Source organism: Solanum stenotomum, chromosome 11, assembly GCF_019186545.1.
Source record: "Solanum stenotomum isolate F172 chromosome 11, ASM1918654v1, whole genome shotgun sequence".
NCBI classification, from domain to species: domain Eukaryota; kingdom Viridiplantae; phylum Streptophyta; class Magnoliopsida; order Solanales; family Solanaceae; genus Solanum; species Solanum stenotomum.
In genome coordinates, this window is record NC_064292.1 from 38,308,338 (window position 1) to 38,335,920 (window position 27,583).

At 37.3% G+C, this 27,583-nt stretch overlaps 1 protein-coding gene across 2 annotated transcripts; it reads right to left on the reverse strand.

Annotated features, from left to right (window-relative positions):
- Nucleotides 1-1,524: 1,524 nt before the first annotated feature.
- Nucleotides 1,525-27,583, reverse strand: LOC125843987 (phosphatidylinositol-3-phosphatase SAC1). Of its 2 annotated transcripts, none has more exons than XM_049523197.1 (16): nucleotides 27,279-27,583; nucleotides 26,911-27,115; nucleotides 26,657-26,822; nucleotides 25,173-25,395; nucleotides 17,762-17,838; nucleotides 14,477-14,664; nucleotides 14,266-14,363; nucleotides 13,933-14,066; nucleotides 13,710-13,844; nucleotides 9,546-9,930; nucleotides 9,302-9,423; nucleotides 9,005-9,111; nucleotides 8,023-8,218; nucleotides 4,133-4,324; nucleotides 2,364-2,475; nucleotides 1,525-1,977 (listed from the first exon to the last, which is right to left on the reverse strand). In XM_049523197.1, the coding sequence occupies exons 1-16, from the start codon at nucleotides 27,408-27,410 to the stop codon at nucleotides 1,729-1,731; spliced, it is 2,721 nt and encodes a 906-aa protein (XP_049379154.1). In that variant the 5' UTR covers nucleotides 27,411-27,583; the 3' UTR covers nucleotides 1,525-1,728. The 2 variants fall into 2 exon arrangements, with proteins under 2 accessions (XP_049379154.1, XP_049379153.1); XM_049523196.1 differs by having other exon boundaries at nucleotides 8,023-8,220; nucleotides 9,001-9,111; nucleotides 27,279-27,582.

Below are 27,583 nucleotides of genomic sequence, written 5' to 3' on the forward strand. Positions count from 1 at the left end.
GGGAGAAATATTGAAAACACTTCCGAACTTGGCAGAAATTATTACTTTCGTTTGACTACTTGATTAACTAAACTTAAATATAATTTTGATATGTCACATGACATAGCAAATAGTCTCAAACTCTTGTAAGATCATAGAACTCTTAATAAAAAGTCAAGAGAAGTGTTGAAAACACTCTTGAACTTGATGAGAATTTATGAGTATTTCACTCATATTGCAAGATTGAGGGTGTACTTGAGTTCAATTAGTTAAGTAAATGAGTGTCTTTAAGGTTGTCAATAATTCGGGAATGAAAGTAATAATTTGCGTCGAGTTTAGAGATATTTTAAATAGTTATTTTTATGGTGTATCATCAAATTAATACCACATAATCATCAAACACTTGTCCATTTCGAGTTGTAACAACCATACAATGGCTCATATTGTCTCCTTGGCTTTCGAATTTCCCGTAGTAACACTTGAAACAATGCCCTTTTGCTTTAGGTTTATGGAAGCTGACATATGGATCAACTCATGTGCTTCTATCTATTTAATTGAGGTGGAGTGAACCACTTGACATATGCTTGCTAGGGAACTACACAATTGTTGCATACCTGCATGAGTAGATTCAATTTTTTTAAGCACGCAGGATAACGGGGTTTTGCTAATTTATTAATTCCTTTGGCCTCCTCTTTCTCATAAGACTGATAAACTTCCTCATTCATGTGGCCATGATCACTAAAATCACATCATTTGCACCCATCACATACATGTTTACCTAGCTATTACTGTCTCAATCAGGTGTGTCATTTTCTCTTTCTTTGGCTACTTCCTGATCGAAGTACTACCCACTACTTCAACATCCTGATTGTATTTTTAGTATCTTCAATTACCTTGGGTACTATTATTGTTCTAAATTTAATTTTTGTTAGTTGTTCCCACACATTGCAGGTCCTTTCCTTTTACTCTCCTCCTCCTTCCGTGTTCCCATTATCCTAGGTTCCATAACCCTATATAACTAGTTGCAAAGAATAAAAGTAAGCAATAAAAAGTGTTTTTGAGTGTTGCGCACAATCTCTTGTTCGTGCGGAAGTAATTTCTATGAAAAAAAAATAGTAAAAAATGTCTTGGAGTAGTTTGTAACCCTTATTCTCTATTTGAAAAGTCATCATGTATTCATAGCGATAACCCACTTATTCCAGTTGAATTCAACCTTCACTTTGTTAAAATAAATTTACTAGTGTACCCATCGGCAAAGTAGGAGGTTTGCACGCCCATCGCTGGGCTATGATGATTGCTTTCCGCATCCATCATACCATTTTTCATTCTCTGAAATGAGTTCTTCAACAGGCTGCGTTCCTCGCACCGCAAACCACCCTTTTTAGCCCATCTTGGCTTCAGTTCAATTCGGGATGCTCCTTCTTTTGGGTCAATTCTTGGCCTGAAATTTGTCAAATCTTATCTATGTATTGGCTCATCACAACAATTATATGTTGCCATCTTATTTGAAACTAATGAGAAAAGAAAGGGAAGAACAAGTTGTGCTTAAGAAAAATGTAAAACGCAGATTCAAATACTGATGATCACATGTCTTCAGGTAAAATACAACTGTACAGGAGCAGCATGTTTTTCAGCAGTAAAACCTGCTGCTCACAAACAATCATCCACTTAAAGAGTTTCATCAAATATTACGACAAAATATATGAACATGGCAAAATGCATACATGCCAGAATATCTGTGTATTTTTTTCATACGTTGGGCAGCTTGTCTTCACCAACTAGCCATCTCGTTAGTTGGCTGGGATCAGTAGCCAGTGCCTTACACGACTTGGGGAAAATCCCAAGATCTGCACCAATTTGATCATACGCCTTGAAAGCAGATTCCATCTCTGCTTCAATAGCTACATCGTCCATGGCATCAGCTGAGCCTTTCAGGAGAAGCTCTGTGTAATACTTCTCATTCTCAGAATCATGTTCAAAAGGTTCCATTGCAGGGCCCTGTTTGTTAACACAATATCATCTGAGTAAGGCAAATCCAAAGACACTCACTTTTCTGTTACATAAAAACATGTACTTAAAAACAATGCCGCATATCATGAAAGAATATTGCTCATTGCTGCCGAAAGACAATTTTTTTAAATGGATCTGGGCCTAATGTTCCCTCAAAGCCGTAAGCTTGTTATTGAAATTTGCAATAACTTAATTTTCAGCCTCATGCTTAGGTGAGTCCTAAATATGATTGGAAGTGCTCCAACATGATAAGCATCTAATCTAGTTTATTTTGAGAGAAACGGAAACACTTGAGCGACTTAACCAGCAAAACATTTCCACGCACCCGAATATAGCAAAGCATGACTGCAGACAAAAGTTGCACATATCTGTACCTGGATAAGTTCTGCATAATGTCGGTAGATTTCACTGCTTTCATCTTGATCACCAAGCAATGTACCACCATACCAGCCATTAGCTTCATTTGTTGCCGTCATTGTAAGGTATCTAGAAGAGAATTAAAGCAGAGAGGGAGTGTGAACTGAACCGAAAGAGTGCTACAACAGGGAAAGCATTTTGTATATACAGTCCCTTGAAAGGAACCAAAACAGACGTATTGATCAGTTCCTTATGAGTGGCCACATGAAGGAAAAATAAGGAATACTACCAGCTCCCTTTTCTTTGACCAAGGCAGAAAAAACTCGAACCTTCAAATTCAGCCAATTCCAGCTCAAAAATGTTAAGGTCACACTAAACCTGGAGTGTGGGACCCCCTGAGGGTAATAAGGTCATAAGGTGTTTGAATGAACTAGGATGGAGTCTAGTGTTTTAGACTTAAGGATGGAAGGCCAAAACAATAAAGGAAAAGAAGGCAAGAAGAAATGTGAGAGGGAGCTCACCATAGGGCTCGCATCGCGATCAAACCCCAAGTGCGAGGGGACCTGGAAGTCATGCACGGCAGTGAAGCCCGACACTATTGAATTTATTTTTAAAACTACAGCTCTCCAGAGAAGTTAAAGATAATGCTGAGGGAAGTTACAGAGTGGGCCAATTAAGACTCACCACTGAACCCCTAGACCTTTCAATTGTCAATATTATTTCTTCTATAAATAAGGTAAGCTTTGAAGGTGACTCCTCTTGTATACTAGATGTAATGCACTAGTGTTGACTAGTAAAATGAAAAAATCAAACAGTAATTCAGTTCAGTTTTTCTACAACATATTAGAATAAATAGTTAACCACCTAAAGGAATAGTGGAAAATGAGGCCTCGGACACAACTTTAGACATTTAAACAATGATGTTAGCTTAGTAACTTTTTCCTCTTGTATTTTTCCAATTGCACTTTAGGAAACAAACAAACTGCATAAGAAGTTATATTTCCAGCATAAGCTAGTTAAACATCCAAAATAAACTTTATATTACCCAAATGACCAGTATTAATGTCACCTCCAAGCTATTGCAGCATCATCAATTAAAAGGCGGTCTAATCAACTTTGGTAAAATGGTAAAACTATAATTTGCCATGGCGTTACACATACAGCTAATGATGAACCGTAGAGTTGATCATATTTCACTCTGTTATGAATAATAAATTCATTAAAAAAAGCTTGTAAACTTCTGCACCCTAATCAAGTATTTTTCTAACACATGCTTTTGCATCAAGTATCTTGGGTCTATTATTCAAGGAAATAGACCTTAGATAGGAGATTGGAGGACACAAATAAAGATAGAAGGTTAGTAAGTAGTAGAATGTTGGTGCGCTTCCCTTTCTATACTAATAGTCATAGTATTTCTCCTGTTTTCTTGTCCATCAATTTCTATTACTATCTACTGTCTCTATTACTCCGATTATAGCACTTTTGAGGTGCAGTTACTGTTCCATTTTTCAGAATGCTTTGTGATACTTTCTATAGTATTTTGCCATATCCCTCCACTTCAGTTATGTCTTTTTCAATCTGCTTTTCCTTGAGTCAGGTGTCTATCGAAAACAACCTCTCTACCTCCCAAGATAGGGGTAAGGTCTGCGTACACTCTACCCTCCCCAGACACCAGTTGCGGGATTTCACTGGGTATGTTGTTGTTGTTGTTTGTGCAACGAGAAAAGGGGAATGAAAAAACACAATGGATAAGGGAACACATGAAAAGTTTATGAGGGAAAAATACCTTTCAAAGATATCTTCTTGATTCAAATCAGGAACACCAGAAATCCAGGTAAGGTCACCAAGACCATCTACTTCATTCTCACCATTTGAAGCCCCATTAAGAACTGCATGTGAAGACAACTTGGATGCAGAATTACTATCATCATACTTCCTCTGTCCAAAAAGCCAATTTGGGCTCCTAAGTTGTATTTCACTGTAACAAAACCTCAAAATTATCAGCTATTGCAAAATTTAAACAACTAATAAAAGAATCAATATACTTAAGACAAAATAAAAAATAAACTGGTTTATCAAAATACATGAAAACAATCTTTAAAATCTCAAAGAAAAAAGGCAAGAATGACTTCGAGACTCAAACTTACGTTTTAAATTACTCAGTGAAGATGGAGATGTTTGAGAACCTATAAACTTGATTTACTCTTAGAATAGTGTTTTTTAAAATTTTTTAGTCGTAAGTGCTCTTTTACTTGGGTTTGATGCACTTGAGCTGAGGGTCTTCCGGAAACAACCTCTCTATCTCCACAAGGTAGTGGTAAGGTCTATGTACACTCTACCCTCCCAAGACCCCACCTAGTGGTAAGGTCTGTACCTTAGAGACCTTCCTGTGCATGGCCCAAAAGATGGCTTTGGGGTTTAAAAAAACCCTCCATAGTTGTTGGGTATACTTGCAGTGTGGAACATATGGTTCACTGTCTCTAGTGCCTCCCCACAAAGGAAACAACTAAAGCATAATGTTAGCCCTCTTTTCATCAAGTTATCTCAAGTCAAAGCAGCCTTTGGCCAATAGCCATTTGAAACATGAGATTTTATGAAGTATTCTGCTTCTCCATATTTGTTTCCATGGCCAACAGTGTGTTGGTGTGTTTGTCTGATTCATCAAAACCTATAGGCTGAGTTAACTTTGAATTCCCCTTTGCCATTTCTCTTCCACCACATAACATCTTCCCCTGTTTGTAGCCCATTAAAAGCTTCCACAATGTTGAAAAATTCCGTCACTCTTGCGATTTCCCGGTCATTGAATTGTCTTCTGAAATTGAAGCTCCACCCCTGATTTGTCCATAACCCTGCTCTAGTATTTGCTCTCCCAGAACTATATTGTGTATGACAGAGAAAAGCACTTCCAGGTTTCCCTTTTCATGCAACTCATCTTTCATCCCACATGCCTTTTATTGATCTCCACAAACTTACTACATAAGGTGTAGCCACTTGTTTGGTTATCCACATATCTTCACCTTCATATTTTGCACTTATTACCCTTTTGCATAACATTTGATTATCATTGGCAAACTTCCACAACCACTTCATTCTGAGAGCTTCACTCTGCACCTTTAGGTTCTACCCACTGCCTTCTTGCCAGTTATCACTACTTTCCACTTCACCAGATGGAAGCCTTTCCTCTCCGTGTTGCCATGCCATAGGAGCTTTCTCTTGATACTATCCAGTCTCTTGATGACTCCTGCTGGTATTGAGAACAGAGTCATCATGTAAGTTGGCAAGGCATTTGACACTACATTGATGAGAGTCAGTTTGCTGCCGAAGGACAAATATAGTTTTCCATCTAGCCAATTTCTTTTCACACTTCTCCAGCACACCATTCCATATATCAACATTGTTGGATTTTCCACCTAGAGGCATGCCCAAGTAAGTTGTTGGCAGAGTACCAATTTCCCCACTAAGGATTGCTGCTAGGCAGTTCATATTTGTGACTTCATTGATTGGATACACTAAGCTCTTCCTTGAGTTGATATGCAATCTTGACATTCCTTCAAACAGAATCAGTATAACCCTCATATATTTTAGTTGTTGTTCCTCAGCATCACAAAAAATTAGGGTATCATCTGCATACTGTAGGTGTGTTACCTCCAAATTGTCACCACCTTCTCAGGCAACATCAAAACCTTTCAACCACGCTTTGTTGTTTCTTGTTTTGATCATATACTACTCAACCCCTCCATAGTGATTAAAAACAAAAAAAGTGACAAAGGGTCACCTTGCCTAAGACCTCACTGAGTATTGGAAAAATCTTGCATGGCTCCATTAATATGCACGGAAAATTTGACAGTTGAAATACAATACTTCATCCATCTCAACCATTTCTACACGAAACCATTCTTTCCAACATCTACAGTAGATACCTCCAGTTGACATGATCATATGCTTTCCCTATGTCCACCTTGCATAGTATACCAGACTTCTTCTGTTTGATTCTGGAATCTACAACTTCATTAGCAATCAACACAACATCCAAGATCTGTCTAACCTTTAATAAATGTGATCTGCTGGGAATCAACCAATTTACCAATCACTGCTTTCAACCTCTCAATCAGTACTTTGGAGAGTAGTTTGTACACGCTAACTATCAGGCCTATAGGCCTGAAATCCCTTAGCTCCTTTGTTATTTGGTATGAGTGCAATGAATGTTGCATTAAAGCTTTTGTCAAAAACTTCTTGTTCATGGAAGTTTTGGAAAAGAATCCATTATGTCTCGTTTTTAACAATTTCCCAACACTTGATGAAGAACCCCATAGTGAATCTATCAGGACTAGGTGCCTTATCCACCGCACACATCTTCAAACATCTCAACAATTCACTTTCTTCAAAGTTGGCTGGTAAAGCTTCCTTTCCCTCCTTTGTTATGACTGGACATTGGACATCTTGAAAAGTAGGCCTCCATTGAGCAGGTTAAGACTTTTAGTGTACAATGTTTTTTTTATAGAAATCAATGATTTCCCCTTCAATTTTGTGTGGCTCTTGAGTGATTTCTCCCTATACCATGAGCTGATCTATGTTATATTATATCTTCTAAGTTCTATGTGCATTTGCTATTATGTGGAAAAAAAAAATTGTGTTCTTGTCACCTTTTCTTTTTCCATTCGTCATGTAATCTCCTTCTTTCTCAGGGCTCAAACACGTAGAAGTATCTTCTATATCCATTTGAATAAGAGTTAGTCCTCCAAATATTTTTAACAGGGATTAGTTTTATTAGCTTCAATGGTTTTAAGAGAATATTGAACAACCTCTACGCCTTAAAACAATAAGTAGGCATTGTTGTAGCAAGTATCTCCCAGACTATGGAAACCAACAACATTACAAACTTTGGCAACTAATGCTTATTAAAACTAATAATGCTTGAAATTCCTATAAAGAGTACACATTGAACATTTCAACAAAAAAGTTTTTAAGTAAAAATAAGTATCACATTAATCTTTTTAGCAGAAATATTACATTATATGGAAGTAACCAACTAATGGAAAGGTGTCAGTTCAAGGAGTGAGTGAGACAAAATAAAAATTGAAGCATGTTAATTGATAACCATGTAAGTTTGAATAAGAAATTAAGAGAATTGTTCATTTCAAGCCTAATGCAAAAATATTTAACAACATTGTATGTTCCTCTCGTGACTGACTATACAAATTATTTACTAATAGTACAGCTAAAATTTGAAGGAAGAGAAACAGAAAAAGAAAAAGAAGAAAGATAAACAAACTAAGGAGGCAGACACAGCAAGGACAAAAAGAAAAAGGTACAACTCATTTCTTTGTTTTTACCATGTCAGCCTAATCCATCAACTCAAAGAAGAGAAATGAGATAAAAATAAATCAACAATCGACTCAGAAGGCATCTCAGTATTTAAGACTCAGAATTTTTTCAATGTAATGAGTATGAAAGAGAGAACAAAGTTAAATGCTGTTGCCACTTTGCATTTCCGGACACATTATTGACAGTGTCATGCTAGTTATAACTCAAGATTTATGGGGCAAACCTTTGATGTACAAAGATAGAAATTGTTGTTATAACTCTCAGAGCATGTAAATAAAAACTACAGAAGACTAAAAAGTTGAAAATGAAATGTCAAACTAAATTATATGTCACACTACGGTTAACACTTACGCAGCATCAGGTGCCACTCCAGAATTCCCTGATTTTTGGTCTGTTTCACTACAGAGCCGTACATTCTTAATATGACAGCATGTTTTTTCAAGCAACTTGTCAAATGATGTCAGCTTCATGCGCAAGAAATCCTCCCTGCAAGCTGGAACAGGGGCTAGTGTGGTTCTTTGTCCAACAGCTGTGGCATCAAATGACAAACTGTGCCATGAATTAAGACAACATCTATTAGTGAGCAGACAAGCATATGGCAGAAGAGAAATTTCTTGTTGAAAATTTCCTTATTTACAAATACATAGTCAACAAAACCGGGGCTTGAAATCCACTTCAGAAAAATTCTTCTTATTCAAGAAACCCATTCACTTTTCTCAAAAAAGACCAGCAAATTAGTAGCTTGACAGGAAAAGGAGTCCATGTGTGCAGCCAAGGATCCTCGTCCTTTTTACTTCCACAAAGGTTACTAATTTGAATGCAGCATTTAGGTAGTCACAGCTCATCATGCTCTTAGCGCGACAAAAGGAAGACATATTTTTTGTTATATTACTCCTCCATCCCAATTTAAGTATCCTAGTCTGATTGGCAAGAGCATTAAGTTGCGAATTTCAAGTTTTATTTTATTGAAATTCCAATTTGTCCATGGAGAAAATTGCCTCTTGATAAAGTTGAAAGTTTTTTATTGAAAAAGGGAGAAAAAGTACCTTTTTCAATGGTAGGATATTAAAAAACACTTAATAGTCTAGTTAAAAAGAATTCCTTTATCAAATGGACAAAACTTTCGTACACCCAAAATAAAAAAGAAAGAAGGATAAACAGGAAAAGAGGAATATACTTGATAGAGGAAATTCAAACTCCCCCCAAAATATGGTTTTGATTTGACCTCTACCCAAAAGTAACCATGTGAAATGCTCTTCGGACAACAATTTTTATAGACAGTATCTGCCATAGATATTTTTTGAAGTAATAAAATTTGCAATAAAGTACCCATAATCTGGGATGAGATCGTCTCCTATGCCAGATACATGAAGATAATAGTCAGAATCTAGCTCCCAAAGTGCAGGTTTCCCTTCCTGAGGTTGGAAATATCCCAAGAATCTGGAAATGAAAAAAAGAAAAGAAAAAGAGTGACACAATAGTTAAGCATCAAAATTTTCCACCAAAAAGCAACAGAAACCCATATATCGAGAACTCCACACTTCAGATTGGGAAATTCTTAACCACCTAGATGCATGCATCATAACAAGGAAAATTACATGGAAGTTAAAAGTTTAGGGGATGAACATACAAGTTAATTGCATCTTGCTTTTCGCCATCTGTATATGCATTGCTGTAATATCGCTTGATAGACTTGAGGAATTCCCTCGATTGAGTTGTAGCTTTCCACTTGCCCTGCCTCTCTGGAAACACCTAGTTTAACCAAAAGAAATATCAACAATATGAATAATTACTAGGAATCAACATTTATTCAAAAACATTAAGAGATATTGGTTTATTAGTAATTAGTCAGACAGTAAAATCAGTCAACATACGGTGTTGTGAGCAGCAGAGCCACCATATTGTTGAGCAAGAGCATCGCCCATACCCTGGTACATATCCATGAGAGCAGCAGCAATGCTACTGTCAGCATCCACTTTAGGTCTATCAGTCAAGCCCATAGCATGGAGTTGGCGACCTAAAGCTTCAAGACCATAAGCATATTGGGCGACATTTGTTCGGTCCAAGCAATCAATGCAGTTGGTCCGCAGCACTCCACTTTGAAACTTCGGTGCTGCATTCTCATCATTATCTTTGCCAATTTGTAGACTATTATCAGCCTCTCTTTCTTGTTTGATCAGTGAATTCAGGATTTCATTGTTACTTCCAATTCTTGAGAGCTCTCCTGAATTTGCCCTCAAATCTCTAAGAGAAGAATCCCTGCTCGAAACACCATGAATCAGTTATAGCTATATCTAGTCAGAAATGAACTGTGCATCAATGCAGTAAATATTCCACGATCCAGACAAAATTCACAACGATAAACTCTCCTTAGAAACTCGTTCACTCTAAAAGAAATAGTACCTAATAGGAGATCTGAATGTTACATGGAGAGTAAGAAATATATTGGCCACAAGGCCCACTACAGAGTAGCACCATCATCTTGTGACTAAGGGCAGATATGTATTTAACAGCAAATAATGTGGAACGATCATAGAAAGGCTGAGACTAGAATAATGATAATAAACTTGTATCTGTCGGGGTGTCAACTACTTCAAAGTCGAGCAACTATACTTGAATACCATTTTACAAAGGTCCTCACTCTCAAAAGTCCAAGTGACAGAATAATGTTAGAATTGTCTATTGAAAAGTATATTACTCCCGTCATCCCAATTTATATGATGCACTTTCCTTTTAAGTATGTTCCAAAAAGAATGATAGCTTTCTATATTTAGAAACACTCTCAAAAGTCCAAGTGACAGAAAAATGTTAGAATTGTCTATTGAAAAGTATATTACTCCCGTCATCCCAATTTATATGATGCACTTTCCTTTTAAGTATGTTCCAAAAAGAATGATATATTTCTATATTTAGAAACAATATAACTTTAAACTTCTCATTTTATCCATAAAATGGGATGATTTATAGCCACACAAATATCTCTCTCTTGTTTTAGAGTACAAGTTTCAAAAGTCTCTCAATTTCATAAACCTTGTGCACAGTCAAAATGCATCATAAAAATAGGGATGGGGGAATTTTTTTTTTTTAACTTGGTACTTTGTATTATATCACAAAACAGTACATGGCTGTACTGAAACAATTATATACAAGTGTACTCCTGATTTCACTTCTCTATGTCTAAATTGAGTCTAGCACATCAATAATAGAGACAGTGTCATTTGAGTATAACTGGTTACACCAAAAAACTAAAAGTAAAATGCAGTTTAGTTTAACTTTTTGCACATTGTTCTCCATGCTCTCAAAACATCTTCAGTTCCTGTATTTCCAAACAGCACCACCAGATAGCCCCTGGGATAATTCTTCATCTACCTTTGTCCTTAGCATGTACACCTGCTTCCTCCCAGCATAGTAATGCCTCAGCCACCTTCCTGAGCATTGTCCAGGAGATGCCTTTGAGACTAGGAATACTCTCCACAGATGATGGTATACTTGCAATGTAAAATAGATGGTTAACAGTCTCAGATGTTTACCACCAAGTAAACACCTGGAACACAAGGTTATCCCCCTCTTCATAACATTGTCCTGTGTAAAGGATTGCTTCCTTAGCCATTAACCAGACAAAACAGGAAACTTTGTGAAGAATTCTGGTTTTCCATATTTGATTTGAGGGCCATCTTGAGCCCTGTTGATCTGTCTGATCCGTCAAATTGTAGGTTTCGTTGACTTTGAACACTCCTCTGTCATATCTTGTCCATCTTAATTTATACTCTCCAGTCTGTAGGCCAGTGAAGTGTCCAGTGTTGAAAAATCAGCATCTCTCATTCTTTCCCAATCATTAAGCTGCCTTCTGAAAGTGAAATTCCATCCTTGTGGTGCCCATAAATCTCTTATAGTGCTTTGTTGAAGCATGATTAGGTTGTAGATGTCTGGAAAGAGATCTTCCATGCTACCTTTCTCATGCCAAATGCCCTTCAAAAATCTGGTCTTGCTCCCATCCATTACTTTTGCCTTGAGTTTGAGTTACTTCTTACTTCATTCCACAAGCTTTTGATGGACCTCCAAAGGCTAACCGCTAACCCCATAAGGAGTTGTTACTTCTTTAGTTATCCAGTTGTCCTTTTCATCATATTTAGCTCCAATTACTTTCCTCCATAGCATTTGGTTTCTGTTTGGATACTTCCACAATCATTCCATACGAAGAGTCTTGCTTTGGAATTTCAGATTCTTTATTCCCAGCTCTCCATTTTTCTTGCTTGTCATGATTTCCTCCCATTTAACCAGATGGAAGCTTTTCTTCTCTTTATTGTCCTGCCACAAATTTCCTCCCTTTTGATGACCCCTGCTGGGATGGGAAACAGGGACATCATATAGGTTGGCAAAGCATGAGTTTATAAGGGTCACCCCCCTTAGATAAGTACCAAGTTTTCCACTTGGCCAATTTCTTCTCACACTTCTCAATCACACTATTCCATGTCTATGGACTTGGATTTGTCCCCCAAAGGCCTTCCAAGGTCATATAATCTATGAAAAGAGTATGACTCTTATCTTTCTTTTTACCATGGTATCCGTACTAGCTTGCGTGCACGGCTAATTCCATGGGGTACCTGCTACCTCCCACCCGTATAGGTATCGGGTAACTTTTTCCACCAAGTCTTGACAGATGGGAAGAAATCATATAGTAATTTATGCGTCCATTGGGATTTGAACCGAAGACCTTCTAGTTCTCAACCCACTTTATTGACCACTAGATCACACCCTTCGGTGCATGACTCTCTTTTTAGTTAGAGTTCTAAAAGTTTCATGAAGTCTAACTTATTCAAAACTCACTATCATATAAATAAAACCCTCTTATACTTTAATTTGGAAACTTAACAATGAGTTGACTTGATCAACAACCTTTCTAAAATAGACATCTCTTATTTTTCTCTAATTCATCCTTTTCTTGTCCTTTCCCCCCCCCCCCCCCCCCCTTCCCATCTTTTCTCCCTTCTCTTCTGGTGCTACATCTTATCTTATATAGATCTAAAACTCCATTCAGCTATATTGTTTAAATGATAAGTTGATGCTTTAAAACCTCAATAGGTACTTACCTTCAGCAAATAAATAGCTATCACTAGACACGTTTTGAGAGGACGAAAGAAGGAACAGACATTTACTCCTCTTTGATACAGACTGGTTCAAATATAGAGAGGTAATCCAATTTCAATATTACATTCCTTTCCCATCAATTGGTACTCTTCTCTTTTGAAGCACTCTGAGGAGCAACAGTAGTGAAACAGACAAATGAGAGAGAGAGAGAGAGAGAGAGAGAGAGATAAGAAAAAGACTGGGGAAACTAGTATACTAGCATCAACATCCTTATCGTCATCTTCATGGAAAGGCAGTAAACACTTAATAAAGGTAAGAAAGAGAGACCAAAGAACAAAATGAGTAGCGTGGAATAGAGAGAGAATTGAGTTACGTGATGTATAACTAATTAGCATCACCTTAGCCTTTGCAAGTTAAACCATCAAGTTCAGTAAACAACAAATTTCGACTCAAAGTAACTCATTGCATGCCTAGTAAATATGATCTAAGTTGCTTGGACTTGGGTGCGGGTGTCCGGTACGGGTGCGGATCTAGAGGTCGGATCCTTCATAATCTAATTTTATGGATCCATGTATTGATACGGGTGCGGGGATTCTCCTAAAAATAATTAAAATATATTAAACTAGGGTTATAAAACCTAAATTATGCGATATTATGTGAACTTGAGGAGAATCCTGGAAGGAGATTAAAGGAAAATGAGTGACATAGAAATTTCTATATAAAAGGTATTCCATTTTCTTCAATTTCACCTTAGTTTTTGTATTGATTACAAAAATCATTAAAACTATCCGGACTTTTCCCATCGATTTTGGTCAAAGTACCCAAAACTGGTTGACCAAATCGGACACGGATCCCACACCCATGGGTGCAGCACCAAAAGTGGAGAGTCCGAGCAACTTAGATTATGATACTCGATTGTTCCAACACATCTCAATAGATGCATATCATACCTCGTTGTGCTTGTACGGCTGAGTTGTGTAGTCCGCCTCTTAACAACCACTGGCTTTCCACTGTAGTAAAACCCAGTTAAATCAAGAGCTTCACTCGCCACACCACCCAAAACGGCTAATACATTTGCAGACTTGCTTAACACAGGGAAAAAAAAGGAAAAATTAGCAAAAAGGACTAAAAAGATTAACTTATTAGGATAATCAGGGGAAAATAATCTAACACCTTTTTGCGAACTTGTGAAAATCCCAGTGTATGAATTTTAGGTGATTTTCTTCAGAAAGTATCTGATTTAGGTACCCAACTGCATTTGCAAACTCACGCCTCAACATCATTTCTCGTGGCCTTTTCTCAACTGTCTGCAGTCATTGAATTCATAAAGGACAGAATCAAAAATAAAATAAAATTGAAAGGCAAATATTGAATGCTGAATTTCAAAGACCAGAACCATTAGAAGTAAATAGTGCCCAAGAGGTGGACAAACTAAAGTTCTGATCAACTTTAGAGCAAACACAATGTAAATTTTCAGGAGGCCACCAGATTCATTTTTGCACAAACCTTGATCAGATTAAGTATGATTATTGGGTTTCCATATCTTCTTGCAAGATCTTCAAAATGCAGTCTGGTTGCTTCATAAGTAGGATCATATCTTTGTACTTGAGTCAGAAATGAGACAAGCAAGCTCATTCCAGTCAGAATGAGAGTATAAATGACTCCACCTTCAAAATTTTCTAGTAATAATCAGGTCGAAGAATTTAGTTGCTCTTACAGATTATATCTGGTTTTGGGCTGAATCTTGAAGCTTCTTGTGACCAGAAAAGAGGAATTGAGCCCCTCATTTGAACAACAGAGCTCATTTTTCCTTTGCATGAGCCAGCTTCTTCGTCAAGCACAATTTGTTCAGTTTCAACATCATTTGCCACTCTTCCATGATCATTAACTCCCCTTTTCAAGTAACTGCAGCATGAATATTCACTGGTAAGACTTTCACGACAGATACTGAAGTTACTCACGAAAGATCACAGAAGTACCAATTCGCATATCGACAGGAAAATTCAGTTATTCAGCTTTCTTACTTGAGAACAATAGAAGCGTGATGGTTTTCTAGTAAGGCAAAGCTTATTCAAAGAAGTATACATTAAAAATTGACTAGTTTTCCATACTCCCATAACACTCTTAGGACAGACCCTAGATAGATACCACAGACTACTAAAAACTTATCTTTAACATTTTAACAACCAGCCAACTACAAACCTCTTAGCATATGTAGCCAATCTCGGTCAGCCAATAAAATCATGAAAACATGAACCATTTAGAAACAAGAAAGAACAAACATACAGCAGTGTTATATTTTTTTTGAAACTAATACAGCAGTGTTATTTAGGATTAATAAGAAACAAGACTGCACATCTGCAATTCCCTCTGCACAGACTTCTTTATCCGTAAAGGAGTTGCTGTCTAGAGATCACAATTTCAGTTTGGAACTATGAAAAATCATTGAAACATCCACTGTCTCTTTCCTTCAAGGTTTCCCTAGGGTCCACATAATGCAGTTTGGGTGTATGACCAATCACCCCATTGCAAGCATGTATAGAGAATGTGAATCCATTGAAAGCAAAAGTAGAGAGAAGCATGTGCCAAAAGTACTGGTAACTGGCAGTCTAGTAGATAAGGATTGACAGACTTGACATTCAGCCTCACAAAAGAAATTTGTCAGTGAACTTTCTACCCCTCTTCTGGAGATTGTCTCGAGTCAAAATAGCCTCAAGCACTGCAGTCACGACAGAGAATTCAACTCCAGGAAGATCCTTATGGTTCCAGATAGATTTCCAAGTAAAAGATGACAGAAGGGCCCTCTCCTGGTATTTCGTCTACCCATTCCATTAAGATTCATTTTGTTTTCCAATACAAAAGAGTCTAATGATACATGCAATGAAAGACTAAATTAGATGGATTGCATTACCTAGAGTGGGAGCTCATGCTACAGAAACAGGAAGAAGATTAACAATTGAATTCACAACAGTGTCATTGGACCTGCAATGTTCATCTTTATATTCTAGAGAATGCTAAGAGCGTACTTCTGCAGTAAAATAACAATGTATGATGTGGACTAGGCAACTTTAATCCCCAAAAAGTACAGAATCTACCAAGGTTTCTTGGCTTGGAAGTATGGAACTAGATGATTCAATTCAGCTCACCCCTACTGAGCACTGCCCATGCCAATTATATCATCTACACCATGAAGTAAATACATAGACCCACAGCAGAGTGCCAATAGAATATAGTGTTCAGTTACACCATTAATCATACGGACCTGCAAACCAGGTCTGGGGTCTTTCCCCATCACTTTCCTTCTTTATTCTTTATCACCTGATCTTTCTTCTCGTTGTTGAATCTCTCTTTGATTATGCTGATTTCTCTCAGTGAAATTTGACACGTTGCACTAAGTTACTTACGGATGTATGCATGCGTTCTGGGAGCACTTTGGATTGAACACCGATCCGAACAAGTAGGGTCATAGTTCAACATTTAAGAAGAAAGATTATTTCCTTTATCTTATCTGTTATCTCATGTAGTAATAATCTTTTTCAATTTTAGAATAATTGTGATAAACTCTCACAATGAAATTGATGATTGACCATTCCATAGTCTCAAATAACACAGGAAATCCAATAACGCTTCACAAAAGTTCCCCTCTAGATATCGAATGCACAGAATGATCCAAGCAAGTAATTGATTGGTTATAAGATCAAATATAAGTATCATTATACACTCATAGACATAAAAAGAGAAACTGAAAAGAGAAGCTAATACCAAAACTAAAGCATTGACGATGCCAAATTTTGAACCCCAAGAAAAATAAACCTGCAATTTAACAGTGTCCACCTTGCTGAAAAGTGATGTTTCCTATAACTTGACATCAAAAACTCTTATCCTAACTACACTTGCCATTATCAAAAAAAAAAGAAAAAGAAACTCTTATCCGAACTAATACATAGAACAAATATCGTGTGCAAGTTACTTATTAAACCAAGAAAGAAGAGTAATTAGCTCAGGTCTTAAGCCATCCTACAATTTGATGCAACACGATTTAAGCCACTCTGCACATAAGATCCTAAAATCAGTCTTCTAGAGTCTAGACACGTAAAACTTGTCAGCTCATAAGCACATCTTATATATGTTCTTTCAAACATTAGCAGCATATATTAGGTTAATACTCCCTCCGTCCCGCTTTATGCGACACGATTCGGAGTATGAGGGCCAAACTATCTGATTTTCAGTGTGAATTCGAACATAGGACAAGAGGGAGTTGCTCGGATGGTAAGCGCCCCTCACTTCCAACCCTAAGGTTGTGAGTTCGAGTCACCAAGGGAGCAAAAAGGTGGGAGCTCCTAGGGAGGGGTTAAAAAGAAAAATTCAAACACAGGATTTTCAAGTGTTTTGAAATAAAAAGTTACATATTTAGGTCGCAGGTTCAAGCCCCACACCATGCAAAGCGAAGCCCGGTATTTAAGTGGAGAAGGGTAGAGGGGCGGGCCCATTATCCACCGAGTTTAGAAGGCTGTGATTGGTCCAAAGGGCGGGTCACAGACGGATTTCTCGGTTATCAAAAAAAAAAAAAAAAAAGTTACATATTTAGGAACTTCATAAAATGTAATATGAGTTACAATAGTTGACAATTCAAAATATTTAAAGTACATATGAAAAAATCGCAGTCCTAGAAAAACTCTTTTGACTGTCCAAACAGTAATTGTGTCATATAAAGTGGGGCAAGGGGAACAATAAGTTTCAAGCAACTTGCAGTAGGAAAACCCAATAGAAACTGAAAGATAAATAGAAAAGTAAGCAAATTGACCTTGTTCACTTAATTTCTCCACAGACAGGTTATTGTCTTCTGTTTCAGTTTTCTTCTACCAATGTGGAGAAAAGATAAGTTTATTTTTTACAACTTCTTAGTTTGTGCAGTAGGTCAATTTAAGAAAGCTGGCAAACAAAAGACAAGCTCTGGCAAATTACGAGAGGAAATAAAACATGAAAAGGCCACTTTGCATACCGTGTTCCTGCAAAATGCCGAGAACGCCTAGAAATCAGAGAAACACTGAAGTCTTTTCCAAATATTGATAGCCTAGTCTGCAACCATTAAGCAAAAGATAGATATTAGGTGCCCAGGCAATTTATCATCAACTGATCTGCAATACTCTGGTCGAATGGATATATTACAACAACAAGCCCAGTCCCAATGTAATCCCTCAAGTGGGTCTGGGGAGGGTAGAGTGTACACAGACCTTACCCCAACCTTTGAGAAGGTAGAGAGGATGTTTTCGAAAGACCATCGGCTGAACAAACAGAAACAACCAGATAATAAGATACCGAGGAGAAACAACAAGTAAATATAGAAATCTACAAAATGAAGACAAAGAAAGGATACTTAACTCTAAACTCGGGGAAAGGGAACGAAAATATGCCCAACTATTAACTAATCTTCTACTCCAATCCTCGACCTCCACACCCTCCTATCAAGGGCCATGTCCTTGATGAGTTGAAATATCCCACCTGACCAACTCACTCCAATACTTCTTAGGCCTACCTCTACCCCTCCTCAAGCCTACTATGGTCAACCTCTCACATCTCCTAACCGAAGCAAATGCACCTCTCCTCTTCACATGCCCAAACCATCTCAACCTCACTTCTTGCATCTTATTTTCCATGGGAGTCACTCCTACCATCCTGAATATTTTCATTCCTAATTTTATCTCTTCTAGTATGTCTACACATCCACCTTAGCATCCTCATCTCTGCCACTAACATCTTTTGGACATGAGTGTTCTTGGTCGGCCAGCACTCCACTTATATAACATAGTCGGTCTCTAACCACCACTCGATACAACAACATGCCTAGTGTAGTCCCACAAGTGGTGTATGGAGAGTGTAGAACATACGCAGACCTTACCCCTAAGTTTGTGAGGTGGAGATGTTTCTAATGGACCCTCAGCTCAAAAGGAAAGCTTTCGAAGCAGGATTGCAAGAAAAATATGACAGCAAAATAGTATGGTACAAATGCAACAAAAAATAGCAATACACATCAAAAAGTAAGAGACAATGTGACTATTAAATAATACTCCTAATAATGAGAGGCAACTAGCCCCCTACCTCTCCCACATAAAGTGCGAAAACCTAAATTGCTCGGACTCTTCACTTCTACTGACGCACCCGTGTCGACACGGCATGGGTGTGGTTGTGGGATCTGTACCCAATCTGGTCAACCTGTTTTGGGTACTTTGGCTGAATTCGATCGGAAAATTGTGGACAGATTCAATAATTTTTGTGATCAAAACAAAAACTAAAGTGAAATTGAAGAAAATGAAATACCTTGTAAATATAAATTTCTTTTTTTTGAAATTGGTAATTTGGTGTATTTCTATCAATAATTAAGATAATTCAGTACATTGATTGTACTTGCACCATATTTACTTCAAAAGACTCTTAAGAAACTGGAGTTATTCTAGTCTTCTATAGGGAGCTTAATACATCTAGAATTTCCACAGTTTCTACCGAGTGAGACTGTCTACACCAAAAACTAAAGAGCAAAATACAATTCATCTTGATCTATTGGATAGAGTTGCTCCTATTTTCAAAACATCTAGAATTCCTCTCTTTCCATATTGTCCACCATATACAAGCTGGAACCATTCTCCATCTTCCTCTATCTCTGACCTCCAAACCTGCTTCTTCCCAACATGCTATAATTTCAGAAATCTTTCCAGGCATTGTCCATATGATACTTCTGAGTGCCAGGAACATCCTCCATACTTGACCAGTTATTTTGGGACAGATAGTAATCCCTCTTTTCATCAAGTTATCTTGAGTAAGAACTACTTCTCTTGCCAAAAGCCAGACAAAACATGAAACCTTATATGGTATCTTAGCCTTCCAAATGTGCTTCCAAGGCCATCCTTCCATTTGATGATTGGTTTGGTTCATATGTTTGTAAGCTGCATTCACTTTGTAAGCACCACCGTTGTGTCCATTCCACCATAATCTGTCAGCCCCTTCTTGTAAACCTCCAAAAGTTCCCAGCAGATTGAAGAAAGCAATCACCCTATTCACCTCCCAGTCATTAGGCATTCTTCTGAAGGTAATATCCCAACCTTGGTTTGACCACTGTTCTTCCACTATATTATTTAAGTCAAAAATAAAAAGTCAAACTGAAATGACTTTTAAGTCAAAAAATAAAAAGTAGCGGGAGACCTACTTTTAGTTTTTGACTTATTTTAAGTCATTTTTGACCTTGCCAAACACTTCCTAACTTATTTTAGGTCATTTTTGATTTATTTTAAGTTATTTTTTATATTTGCCAAACACTTTCAGAAGTCAAAACCGACTTAAAGTAGGTTTGACCAACTTTTAAGTCAATCCAAACACCCTTGAAGTACAAGATAGTAGATATCAGGGAATTTCTCCTGTAAACTTTCAGTCCCTAGCAGTACATCCTTCCAGAAAACAGTTTACTACCATCTGCAACTTAAATGGTGCTTCTGTTTTTCAGCAAAGGCCATAAGAACCTGATAGATCTCCATAAGCTAACCCCATAAGGAGTGTTAATCTCCTTTGTCATCCATTTGTTTTCTTCCTCATACTTGGTCTTGATAGCCCTTACCCATAACATTTGGTCTTCTTGTGTGTATCTCCAAAGCCATTTTATTTTTAAAGCCTTATTCTGAAACTTCAGATCCTTGAGTCTCAGTCCCCCCTTCTTCTTACTCATTGTTTTAAAGCCTTCCATTTCACCAAGTAGAAACCTTTCTTCTCCTTATTTCCTTGCCACAAGAAGGATCTTCTAATGTTGTGAAGTATTTTAATAACACTTGTTGGGATTGGAAATAAGGACATCACGTAAGAGGGGAGGGCATCTAACACAGAGTTGCTGAGTATGACTCTTCCACCTAGTGACAAGTATTGAGACTTCCATCTACAAAGTTTCTTCTCGCACTTTTCAATGACACCATTCCAAATTTCATTAGACTTTGAATTAGCCCCTAAAGGCATACCAAGATATACAGATGGCAAGGACCCTACTACTCCTCCCAATATTGAGGCCAGGAACTCCATATCATTGACTTCGTTAATAGGATACAATGAGCTTTTCCTCCAGTTAATATGCATACCAAACACACATTCAAATACCACCAAAATCATCCTCAGATACTTCAATTGATCCACATTTGCATCGCAAAAAATCAGAGTGTCATCTGCATACTGTAAGTGTGTAATCTCCATGCTACTAGTGTCCCTCCTTTCCATTTCAAAGCCGTTAATCCAGCCAATGTGCTTTGCTTTTTTCACCATATTGCTTAAACCTTCCATTGCCAAAAAGAACAAAAAGGGGGACAAGGGATCACCTTGTCTTAACCCTCTTTGAGCTTTGAAAAATCCAAGAGGAGAGCCATTGATCAGAATGGACAAGCATACTGTGGAAATACAATGCCTGATCCAATTGATCCATTTGACTCCAAAGCCCATCCTCTTCAGGATATCCAATAAGAACCCCCAGTTGACATGATCATATGCTTTTTCTATATCAAGCTTGCAAAGAATACCAGGTTTGTTCTGTTTGATTCTAGAATCTACAACTTCAATAGCCACCTAGATAGCATCCATAATTTGTCTCCCCTTGAGAAAAGCCATTTGCTGGGAATTTATCAATTTTGCCATCACCTTTTTCAATCTCTCAGTTAGTACCTTTTAGAAAACAGTTTATACATACTGCCTATCAGACTAATAGGCCTGAAGTCTCTCAATTCCTTAGCTCCTTTCTTCTATGGGATTAGAGCTATAAATGTTGCATTAAAGCTCTTTTCAAATATCTCCCATTCATGAAAATTTATAAATGCATATTGTCACTCCCTTTCCTTTTATCTCTTTCCAGGATTATCCTATTCATATTTAGGTTTTATCTCTATTATTTTTAGCCGAATCCCCTGTATCCATAGATGGATCCATATCCTTGAATCTTAAAATTTAGATCATGGAGAATCCGACCTCTAAATCCGCACCCGTATCACACACCCGCACTCAAGTGCGAGCAACTCAGGTGAAAAAACTCGGCTACCTACTAACCTTCTACCATAATCAATGACCTCCATATTTTCTTATTTAGGGTCATGCCCTCAGTAAACTAGAGTTCTGTCATGTCTTATCTAATCACCTCCCCCTAGTTCTTTGTTGGCCTACCTCTACCTCTCCTCACTCCTGGTATAGTCAACCTCTCACACCTCTTTACTAGCACATCTGTGCACCTCCTCTTCACATGTTTGAACAACCTCAGTCTAGAGTTGTGTCATGTCTTATCTAATCACTTCCCCCTAGTTCTTTGTTGGCCTACCTCTACCTCTCCTCACTCCTGGTATAGTCAACCTCTCACACCTCTTTACTAGCACATCTATGCACCTCCTCTTCACATGTTTTTTTTTTTTTTTTTTGATAAAGCCTCCTCTTCACATGTTTGAACAACCTCAGTCTCACTTTTCTCATCTTGTCTGCACAGAAGCCCCTCTTACCTTGTGCCAAATNCCTCTTTACTAGCACATCTATGCACCTCCTCTTCACATGTTTTTTTTTTTTTTTTTGATAAAGCCTCCTCTTCACATGTTTGAACAACCTCAGTCTCACTTTTCTCATCTTTGTCTGCACAGAAGCCCCTCTTACCTTGTGCCAAATACTTCATTCCTAATCATCTCTCCTAGGAGTGAGGAGAGGTAGAGGTAGGCCAACAAACATGTGAAGAGGAGGTGCACAAGATGAGAAAAGTGATGTAACGTAGAGGTAGGCCAACAACCTCAGTCTCACTTTTCTCTCTACGTTACATCACTTCACTTCCACCTCCGCCTCATACGTTACATCACTGAACTTACACTAAGTATTCAAAATTAGTCCTGCTTAACCTAAAACATTTAAACTCTAGAGCATGTCTCCAAACTTCACTCCTATTGTTAACAGCACTACGCATCTCATTAATCAATACTATATCATATGTGAATAACATACACCACTGCACTTCCCCTTGAATATGCCTTGTCAATTCGTCCAACACTAAGGAGAATAGGAATGGGCTAAAGGCTGACCACTATGCAATCTCATCATGACAGGGAAGTATTCTAAGTCACCTCCCACTATCCTACCAGGTTTTGGCTCCATCGTACATGTCCTTAATTGCCAAAATGTAAGCCACAGATACACCTCTAGACTCCAAACATCTCCAATAAACCTCTTTAGGGACTTTTTCAAAAGCCTTTCAAGGTCGATGAACACCACGTGTAAGTCTTTTTTCTATCCCTATACTGCTCCAACAATCTTATTAAAGATGAATGACTCATGTAGTTGATAACACCGACATGAATCCAAAATGGTTCTCTAAGATAGACATACCTCTCCTCATCCTCATTTTTACCGCCCTCTCCCTAACTTTCACAGCATGGTTTAGTAGCTTGATACCCATATAGTTGTTGCAATTCTGAATATCACTCTTGTTCTTGAACTATTGTAGTCCACCTCCATACTTCTAGCATTTTAACCGTCCTAAATACGACATTAAACAACCTAGACACTCTATACTTGTCTCGCCTACTAGGATCTTGTCTAGCCTGATTGTTCTTCCCCTCCTCATCTTACAAATAATTCCCTCAACCTCTGCAGGTTTTATGCACCGACAATACCCAAAATCTCTCTGACTGTTTGAATATTGTAACTCCCCAACACGATACCCATGTCCCCTTCTTTATTTAAGAGCTTCTGGAAATACGTTTGTCATATGTCTTTTTTTTTTTATAATGACGTTTGTCATATGTCTAATGTGTGCATCTTCTACCAAACACTTCACCATTCTCATCCTTATGCTCTTCACTTGGTCCATAAGTGTGAAGAGAGCAAGTATATAGTCATTTTCAAAGAACCACTCAAGTCAACTGGTCAAAACCTCATTTCAATAACCACACTGATTTGGACCTAATATTCCTGAGTTGTTTCTTCAAAGAGTCTTTATAAGGGAAATGGATTTGTCTCATGATTATGTCCTTGTCATAAAGACTAGTTAAAATGGAGTAAACACAATTTATACATCTAAACTCATTTATGTTGACATGAAAACACATTCATCTGTATTCATACACAAATTTTAAGTACATATACAACTTAATATTTTAAGTGTAAAAGAAAAAAGTTATCCTATGGGTATGAATCTTCCATACTAATTCTTTTATACTTTCTTTTTCTATATTTCGATAAAGAAAGAATGCACAGTATTTGTAAAATTTAATTGGGATGCGAGGGGGAGGGGGGGGGGAGTACTTCCTTTGATATTCCTAATCTTCCAAAACCTACCATAAATTGAATCTACTTCAAATCATCCCAGGTTTGTCAAGATTAAAGTCCACAGAAATTTGAGATTCAAATATAATCACCGTCTATTTTTATATGATAGTAGTTAGTGAGGATTACACAAGCTGACTCATATCAATGTAATTTTATTTTATTATCATCACCAGCTTGCGCACCTCGACTAATTCTTTCTATTTCCCAACAACACAAGTACCAAGTAACTCACTCAGGTACCATTCCAAGTAACTCTATCCACCAGGCTTCGATTGGGATTTAAACTTGAGACCTCATGGTTCTCAACCTACTTCAGTGACCACTAGGCCACACTATTAGGTACAACCTGTGTCCCAGTCATTATAATCAGTTATCTCCAAATCAGATGAAAGGAAAAATATTAGTAAATTTTTCTATAATATAATCTTTGATTCTCATTTCCAACTGAGTCGCCTTTCCTATCATATACCGATGTCTCCTTGAACATACATCATTTCACCTTCAGGTTAATCAGGAAGCTCCAACCACCTGGTAGTAGCTTCTCACTATCAACTAATGCGAAGCAGCTTTTATCCACGTATATTTTACGAGATAAAAAAAAAGACAAAATATGCTAATTTTACCTTTAAAAATGGCCAAATTATGTGCTCTACAAACAAGAAACTGCAGCAAGATCTCATATAAAAATTATATAAAAAAAAAATGATGCAGCAACAAGCGGAAGCTTAGAGCTATTTTAAAATTGAGCACTGAATCCAAAGTGCTTATAATCAGAGGTATAAGTATGGCTATTGTAAGCTTGAGAAATTAAATTCAATATGCTTGTAACTAGGGGTATCAGCAGATAAAAACAACATACGTAGTGGAAAAGTAAGTCTTAATGTTTTCCCCCCAATATTGGTCTAGTGGTGAGAGCGCAACATGTGATGTGTGGTTAGGTGCACGTGACGTGTTCGAACGCTACCTCAGACAAAAGCCTAGTATTAAGTGGAGATAGAAGAGAAGCAGACCATTATCTACCGAATAAAAAACCATGCATCATCGGCCCTCGAGGGTTCTCGGTTATCAAAAAATTGTAATGGAAAGTAAGCAAGCACCTGCTTAAAGTGCCCATGAACTAAAGCAATTGTCCACATTGTGTTCTTGCATCTTGATCGAATTGTATGTGTTAGATAACTATTCCAGACAAAAATATTGTCATATGGCATCTCATCCTCACCCATAGACAAGACATTGTTCTGCAAGCTTCGCATTATAGGATAGGTGTAACTGTAGAAAAAATCTTTTGTCAAGTCGACACTGGATAAAAGCTTCTTGTACCTGCAATTGTTGAAAATTAGTCAGCCAAGAAACAATCCAAGGGCCAAAATTTTGTTCATTAAATCAAACAGAGGGCACAAAATTTGAGCAAATAAACATAAACAAAATTCAAGTTGAGTGAAAATAAATCCAAACAAAGCAATGATGATTTCTTCAATATCCGTACCAGACATAAAGTAGTCATCTTAAAAGACTAAACTAGGAAAAGATACCAAATAGAAATATGAACATCTTAAAAAGGAAACAGAAATAAGAAATGACCAGTTAATTACTTTCTCCTCACAAACTTACATGATACTGTTTCTATCTAGGGCACTCCAAAAATTTAACACTATTTAATCAATAATACTATTCTATACAATTTTTTTAATTTTCTTTTGAGAAAGCAAAGGAGTATTTACAACTTCCAAATATTCAAATTCATTTTACTAATGAAATTCCTTTTCAAACTAACTTTCCAATTTACTATTTTAATGTTTTTCTTCCATTACCACAAATATAAAACTAACATCTTAAACTCGGTGTTGATCAAGCACCTTCATGTGGGATACAACAGTGGCATACGGCTTAGCCATCATTTTAAGGAAAATTTATCTCTAAAAGGAACACAGCAATGGATATTTTCTTGACCTAGCAGACTTGGTGCTTATTCTTGAACTTATTTGTAGTACTATAAATTATGCTATAATAAGTGAAGGATAGTTTTGATAGCTAACGAGGGTAAAAGATTAACAACACAAGGTAAACTTTTTGAAGAACTGATCCTGCAAGCATAATATGGACTGCATGGAAGTAACCAATCATAGATTTTTTAGGTAAACTTGAGGCTATGCAACCCCAGATGCTCTGGGGTTAAATTTGAGGCTGTGCACAGTATAAAGTACACGTGTTTATATTTTTTTGACATTTTTGTGCAGGATGAACAATGTAATGATGATACTATGATGGACTTCATGGATTCCTTAAAGAGCATGGTCCTCTTTGTACGTTTTTGCACCTTCTTGGTGCTATATAGCAAATAAAATTATCACAATTGAAACCCAAAGAGATGTTGCGGATGGATTTGAAATGCCCCGTAAATCAAAATATCCAAGAAAAGAATAGAACCTTAATGCAACCCCTCCAAGTATACTTAAAAAAGCTTCAAGATTTACTATTAAGCAATTAAAAGAAAGAGCTTGTATCACTAGAGCAAAAGACATATTAACAGCATGCAGCAAAAGCTTCTTATTCCAAAGATTCGACCAAATAAACCACTTACCTTAACTCAGTTTTCGAATGAGCAACATCAGTTTGGACCGACACATGAGGTATTGTAATAATTTGGCTCTCATCTATACTATATATGGCATGACCACATATAGATCCAATTTGGCGCCTTTTTGTCACTAATACAAGATAATATGACTCCAAGAACTTAATGCAGCCTAAACAAATCCATTAACAGATACAAAAAGTTAGCCCACAAATTCTAGTAGAAACTATAACAGCAAGACAGTTCAAACAAACACTAACCAGCAATGCCATAAACTTTAGCCACAAAATTCAAGCCCCCAGTAGCTCTATTTCCTTCAGCAATTCGTTGAAGTAAGCTTTTTACTTCCTGAGGAGGATACACTACTGGGTCTTCACTAATGTTAAGATCTGAAGGTTCCATTCTATCAATCTTTAGCACTCTGAAGAACTGCTTATTCCTATCACTCCCTATTAAATAAAACCTCTGCAAACACCAAAAAGGCAATCAATCAAAAAATAGTACCAGTTGGGTTTTTCATTGGAACTATAAATAAAATTTAAAAAACCATGAATTGGGGATTCCACAGAGAATTGGGTTTTCACAAAACAATAAAAAGTAAGGCAAATGAAGTGAAATTGTAACGTACTGCCCGTGTTTCGTAGAGGCGAAACTTTTCGAGGGAATAAGAAAGAGGGTTGAACTCAGACGGATCATTAGAGGGGTGGACTTTTTGGGGTAGCTTCGATGAATTTGACTTCATATTCTCGGGTTTCGCCATGGGAAAGATGAAGAAACAATGGAAACAGGGTTCAATTTCTTCAAAGCAAGTAGTTTCGTTCACAGTTTTGGGCTTCCTTTGGATCAATCATCTTCTGGGATTTGATGAACAAGGAGAGACTACAATTCAACCCAATTCTCCCTGCTTTCTTCGTCACTTTTATTTTTCATTTC